Source organism: Vipera ursinii (genome assembly GCF_947247035.1).
Source record: "Vipera ursinii genome assembly, chromosome: 1".
In the NCBI taxonomy this organism is placed as follows: domain Eukaryota; kingdom Metazoa; phylum Chordata; class Lepidosauria; order Squamata; family Viperidae; genus Vipera; species Vipera ursinii.
The window spans coordinates 280,079,730-280,086,959 of NC_139512.1; the positions used below are offsets into that span (position 1 = coordinate 280,079,730).

Sequence of the window (7,230 nt, forward strand, 5' to 3'; positions counted from 1 at the left end):
GTCACAGAATCAAACTCTTCCCAGGTAACATTGACAAGACCGCTCGTGTCCTGATCGCCAGACTCTGCCCAGTTCGAGTCCAAACCAGTCCGAATCCGAGCGATTTTATCCGACAGATGTTGACTAAATTCCTCGGCACGACCCTGCAAGGGATCCTCCCTCACCTCCTGATTAAGAAGTGAGCCAGTCACCCTAAACAGGGCGGCCGGGCGATTATCTGCGGACGCGATGAGGGTAGAGAAGTAGTTACACCTCGCCACCCTCATCGCTGCGAGATAAGACCTAATATAGGTTCTTAACCGCAACCGGTTAAGCAATCCTATTAAAGAATTTTAAATTCATCATGAAATAGCACTATTTCCTCTACCTTCCTTTGATCTTGCTAGAATCTAAAGCAGAGGTAGATTCATTTGTACTGATTACTGTCATTTTTATAAGCGTCATTTAGAAAATGATAGCATTTACATCCAATAAGCATTAATTTCCTCTCTTTACACACACATAATCTTATGTGCAATTAGATTCTCCTTGCATTTTTAAATATGAAAAATGATTTGCTTGCTGAAAATCATAGGCTGCTTATATATATATATATATATATATATATATATGTTTTCTGAGGTTTTCGCGGGTGCCTGTATGTGGATCCTTGGTTTTTCGGGTTCTGGAGCTGGCAGCTGAGACCAGCCCATCCACTCAGAACACACCCCCACCCAATCAGAACACACCCACCATTCAAAACACACTCCCACCCAATCAGAACACACTTGGTCCCCTACCCAATCAGAGCACACCTCCACAGAACACACCCCCTCTGGCAGTTTAAAAAAGAGGAACAAAGAGCAAGAGCCACATGCTTCTCCCAGAAGAAGGAAGCAGAAGCCTGATGATGACGGATGGGATTCCGTCGAAACGTTGCGCCTACACCTTTAATTCTACGCGGGGAAAAACCCGAAAAAACACACCCACCATTCAAAACACACTCCCACCCAATCAGAACACACTTGGTCCCCTACCCAATCAGAGCACACCTCCACAGAACACACCCCCTCTGGCAGTTTAAAAAAGAGGAACAAAGAGCAAGAGCCACATGCTTCTCCCAGAAGAAGGAAGCAGAAGCCTGATGATGACGGATGGGATTCCGTCGAAACGTTGCGCCTACACCTTTAATTCTACGCGGGGAAAAACCCGAAAAACCAAGGATCCACATACAGGCACCCGCGAAAACCTCAGAAAACAAATATATATATATATATATATATATATATATATATATATATATATATATATATATATATATATATATATATATATATATATATATATATATATATAAAGTGTTTGTTAAGTATTTTAGAATACCTTGCTAGGCCCCAAACACGGGACAAATCTTAGTCTCCCTTTAATTCTTTGTTAGCAATCCCCCAAAAAAAATTATATATATATATAAAGTTTGTGTTTGTCTTCCAAAATTTAGTAGGCATTATGGTGATTGCAAAGGCATAGGGACCACATTCAAGAGATGTAGCTTAGGAATTGTTGCTGAAAAATGAATTCCAAACCAAACAAAATTATAACAAAATAGTGTCAAGCAATATGGCGCTTGCAAGCATGAGGCTGTCTGTTACACACTTAAATGACATCCGTGCTATTTCAAAATAAATAATTATTTAAAGAAATTTTGAAAATTGTTCATATCCTGCAAGATTGCATAATAACCGAAATTTCTGGGTTGCCACATTGCCTTTTTGAAATATTGCTCAAGAACACCAGCTCTTTCAATATCTTCTGCAGGATCAGCAATGTTTTATGAGATTTTAAGCTAGAAAACTTTCCCACTATTGTTTAGGGGTATCTAAGTCTAAGACGTTTGCAGATAAGATTTTTCCCCCTTGTTCTAGCTACCCCAGATCCTTTTAGCTGAAGATTCTTGGTATCAAACTGGGGTTGTTCCTTATTGTTAAATGCTATCATTTCCCTTCTGAGTCCCCTTGATTTGTAGGCAAACCAGCAACACTAAAATGAAAATACGTTCTGCATTCATTTAGATCTGACTCATAATAGAAGGAAGCTGGTTTTGCTGAGAGATGGAAAGCAGCCCACCATCATCTAGAGACTGAACTTCCAGGATGAATGGGGATCTGAATTGGGTTCCCGTAACATCATCACTTGGCCAGAAGCCATTGCAAAGGAACAGCTTCTCATTGAGCTGGCACAGCTGCTTCAAGAAGCCATCATTGGGCCCAATCTCCCATTTCTGCCAGATGGCGCTGACAGCACTTTTGACGTCCATGTTCTTCTGAAGCATGAGGTAAGTGATGACGACGGTGGCAGAGCGGCTGTAGCCTTCACGGCAGTGGACAAACACTCTACTATCTTTCTGTGCTAATGCCTTATCAATGAAAACAGCAGCTTCTTCAAAATAATGGCTGAGGTTGAACTCCTGGGTGTCATTGGCCTTGATGCCATGGTAGATGATACCAGTTCCTTCATAAAATTCAGCATTTGTATTCACATGCATGAAAGACTTGCCTTCCGCAGCATTGAGGACATGGGTAATACCCAGGCGTTGTAAGCGCATGACATTTTTGGCTATGAATGCGTTGCCCACGTGGATGCGGGGCGCCACTTGGTTGCTGTGCACGCTGGGGAGGCTGTAACAGCCACTGCCGTTGGCCAGCAGGTCATTGAGCTCTTCCACCGAAATCTGGAACTCTGACATGGCTCGCTCGCCCCGACGATATGGGCAGGGCTGCCTCCAAGCTCCTTTCCCCGGGTCTTGCTGATAGGAGGGGCCGCGATCAGATGGTGCATGGCCAGCAACTCCCAAACCGGCTAGGAGGAAATGGCGCGGATCTAAGACCGTGCGCCTTAGGGGCTAGACGAGCTTGGGCCGATCTGACTCATATAGACAGATGGCTTCTCCCTAAATTTAATTCCCAAAGAGTTTTATAGTGAAATCTAGGAGCAAGTCTTTATGTTTATACTAGACTTTTCTATTTGGCACACAAGTTTATGTTCCCCAAAGAGCAAATTCACATATGGAATTAAATAAGGACTGGCAAGCCTGCTGGGCACCTACTAATAAATGTATTGCTATCTGCTCAACACATATAATGTTAAGCGGACTTCCGGGTGGCGCTTCAGCGGTGAGGACGGTTGGATTCAACCGCTGGCCCTTCGATCCTGTTGAAGCGGCAGAATAGCCGATGATCAGCTGTTCCACTGCTCGAAAACCCTTCTCCTCGGGCAAAGAGGGGAGGGGGAGCTTCCAGGTAGAGGCATTAAGCTTCCATTTGTTCTGGGGCATGAAGGGTGAGAGCCCCCCCCCAAAGCCTGGGAATGCTCCGGACGAAGGACTCTTCTGCTTTAGCAAAACAAGATGCTGAATCCACTCCTGCCGGATCTGATTGACATCTTGAGTGACGGTAGCAGCAGAGCTGATGCAGGAGGAAGATAAATATCAAGTACAAAGCTTTAACTCTGAAACTCAAACTCTCTTCCTGCTCCAACGATCGTTTTGAAAGAAGGGGAAGATGGTGCCTGACTGATTTTTTTTTCTTTTTAACAAGAAGCAAAAGTGTTTTTCTTTAAAGTAAAGTGACTGTTTGAACTGAGTTGGAATATGTAAAATGGACTTTTAAACCTTAAAAGAGCTACTTATAATTTGTAGGTGCTAAAAAGCTATTTTTAAAATTTGGTTTTTTCACAGTTTAACTACAAAGTAATAAATGGACTAGAAAGTGAAAGTGTGTATTGAAAGTCATTAGTTGCAAAGATGGCTCCCAAACTGCATAGACCCGTTTTTAAAAGTGCAGAGGCATTGTTTGTTCAGCAATCTGGAACGCAGTCTTTGAAGTTACCTCCCGAAGCTGCTGCATCTGTATTGACTTTAAAAGATTTACAATATGCTCTAAAGGATGCCTTAAAAATTCAGTCTGAAAAAATATTTGAGAAGGTGGCAGAATTTATTGGAAAGGAGAGCAAGAAAATAAGGGAGGATACTTTGATGGCACTTCAAGTGTTTTCAGGCTGTATTGAGAATCTGGATGAATGTGTGGAAGAAGTGAAACAAAATAATCTGATGCTGGAGGCTAAAATGGGTGAAGTGGAGAATAAAATGGAAAAACTTGGAAATGATGATGATGCAATATAGAGATATGGAATTTGCCCTGAGGATCAGAGGTTTGAAAGAAAATCCACAGGAGAATCTGGAAGAGACATTGGTGGATGCCCTGGCGCCTATTTTGGGGTTTCAACTTGAGGATTTTTGGGGGAAGATAGATAAAGTATTTCATGTTTTTTCTTGGATTGCTAAACAAAGGAAACTGCCAAGGGATGTGGTTTTTAAGTTTAAGTTTTAAGTTTTATTAAATTTTTATACCGCCCTTCTCCCGAAGGACTCAGGGCGGTGAACAGGGCATATAATAAAAATACAAAAGTACAAAAGTTAAAAAAGAATTAAATTAATGCCCAAAATAAAACAATAAGAATATACAAATAATTAAAACCCTAAATTGACTCTCCATCAGGCCAGGCCAGCTTGTTCGAATAAGTGGGTCTTTAACCCGCGCCGGAAGGAGCGGAGATCCGGTGCCATCCGGAGCTCAACCGGCAGTTGATTCCACAGAGCCGGGGCGCCCACAGAGAAGGTCCTCCCCCTGGGGGCCACCAGCCGGCATTCTCTGACCAGAGGCATCCTGAGGAGGCCCTCTCTGTGGGAACGCACAGGGCGGAGGGGAGTTGACGCCGGCAGCAGGTGGTCCCCGAGGTATTCCGGACCCATGCCATGTAAGGACTTAAAAACCATCACTAAGGTTGTGTATTTTACAAAGAGAAAGATTAGAAATGACATCATTCAAATCTCTTATAATAAAAACTTAAATTGGCTAATTGGGAGGTTTTGATTCTGAAAGAGATTCCTCCAAGAATTTTGAGAAAAAGGAAAGATTTTCTCTTTCTGACAGATGAATTAAAGAAACAACAGCTTCGGTTTAGCTGGGAGATACCAGTGGGGATTGTGGTGAATTATTCTGGAGAAAGATATTGTCTTAATACAGTAGAGAAGGCACATGATTTTTATTCTAATGTATTGAAAGCAGGCTTACCGTCATCCTCAGAAGAAAAAAAAGGAAAGGAAGAAGGAGAGCGACAGTTACAAGAAATAGTTTCGGAGGCTGTGCAATCCTTGGCTTTATTTAAAGATCTTAAGATTCAAAGAATGACATGGGCTGCATTTAGATTTAAGGAATAATAATAATAATAATAATAATAATAATAATAATAATAATAATAATAATAATAATAATAATAATAATAGAGATTACTGGAGGACTTTGATAGAAATAAGATTTAGAAATGGAACTTGTTAAAGATCGTAGGATAATCAAGATCTAATAATGGTGCATATTTGGGGATGGTATTTACAGTAGATCTTAAAAATTAGTATGTATGTATTTAAATTGTTAGTCTAAATGTTGAAGATGTGGCTGTGATGATGCAATGTATTATTATGTATGGCTGAATTGTAAAAGATTACAATTTTAAAAGTTAAAGTAATTTAGTGGAATATGTAAGATCTTTAAGAAAAAGATATTTATAACTAATAACTATAGTAGAATTTTTGGTACTGTTATATTGGAAGAAGGCTGATTTGTTTATTATAGAAGAATGGATTTTGAAAGTTTTGAATTAGATAGAAATGGTAGAATTTGGAATATGTGAAGAATATTTGTAATGGAGATATATTATGATGCTTAAGGAGAGTTAAAGCGCGACTGGATTTAAAGTGTAATTATAGTTAGTATATTTTAGATTAAGATTGTGAAAATAATACCCTGTATTCTGCTTTGGGAAGTCGGGGGGGGGCTGGGGGAGGTAGGGGTATTGGGTGGGTTAGGGTATGGGTTAGGGGTAGGGGGGATGGGGTTTATGTTCAAAAATGTACTTTAAAACTTTTTAATAAAAAACAATACATATAATGTTAAGCCACCTGAATTTAAGCCAGACTTTAATCAGTTTGCAGACATATAAGATTGTATTTTTCCAAAGACTTGCAAATACCACTACTGCAATACTGGCTAATATCTATAGCTCAGGTGTAAGATGAGAATGAAGGTTTCTTCTCCAGGCTTGTGAGTTGGCTACTGAACATTTCATTACCAGGCTAGGTAACATCTTCAGTGGAGCTTAGGGGACGTCAGCGGCAGTGTTCTGTTTATAAGGGCTTCAGGTGTGGGTGTGTCGAGTGAGGGTTCTTGTGATGGGTCAGATGTGAGTCATCAGTGAGTCTTGTGATGGGGAGGTTACATCAGGTCAGGGTCATTGGGAGGTGAACTGCTGGTAGGGAGGGGGGGCTTGCGTGGGTTGGTTGAGGGTCAATGCTGTCTCTGGTTGGCAGCATGGTTGATTTGGATTCTGAGGAGGAGTTCACCTCCCAATGACCCTGATCTGATGTAACCTCTCCATTACAAGACCCATCACAAAATCCACTCACTCACACCTGATTCTCACTCACACACCCACACGAAGCCCTTTTATAAACATTAGAACACTGACATCCCCTAAACTCTACTGAAGATGCTATGTAGCCTGGTAATGAAATGTTCAGAAACCAACTCACAAGCTAGGAGAATGAACCTTCAACCTCAATGTCACCATTATCACCCATTATTATAAGGATGCCACTTAATAAAATGGCATCAGAGCTTGAAGCTTTATTTAGATAATAAAGTGAAATTCAGGGTGTGCCACATTTTTGTTTCAGCCACTGTGACCCGTACTGTAATCATATGAAGTGGCTTAGTTGGATTACAGTTTAATTAATTTCTGATATGTTTCATCATCCTCATAGACAACTTTGACAAGAATCAAATAGCAACACATTCAGTTCCATTTTTATTTTCACTTCCTGCAATTCATTTCCATTCATCATTTTGTACAAGCATGCTTTATTATAAATTCTTTCAGCTGTTAACATGACATTTCAGGATGGAAGAAAACTGAGAATAAACTGTTATAAAGCTCCTTTCATTTGAATAAAAAAAATATTTCAGTCTTGGAAAAGCACAGGGAAAAATAAAGTTACTCAGCATGGTTCCAAAATCATTTCCAGTATGGAGCAGAAAAGCAAATGCTCCCTTTTTCTTCTCTCTATCTGTACAACTTGAAGCATGTTGACTTATTTTGATAAGTGAGAAAATTTCACAAATACCTTTTCCCTCTTTGATC

The 7,230-nt window shown here is 40.4% G+C and overlaps 1 protein-coding gene across 1 annotated transcript; it reads right to left on the bottom strand.

Moving 5' to 3' along the window:
- Positions 1–2,044: 2,044 nt before the first annotated feature.
- Positions 2,045–2,725, bottom strand: LOC310647767 (dual specificity protein phosphatase 3-like; the record flags this gene model as incomplete). Its single annotated transcript, XM_083375258.1, has 1 exon — positions 2,045–2,725. The coding sequence occupies exon 1, from the start codon at positions 2,720–2,722 to the stop codon at positions 2,045–2,047; it is 678 nt and encodes a 225-aa protein (XP_083231384.1). The 5' UTR covers positions 2,723–2,725.
- Between the last annotated feature and the right edge of the window lie 4,505 nt (positions 2,726–7,230).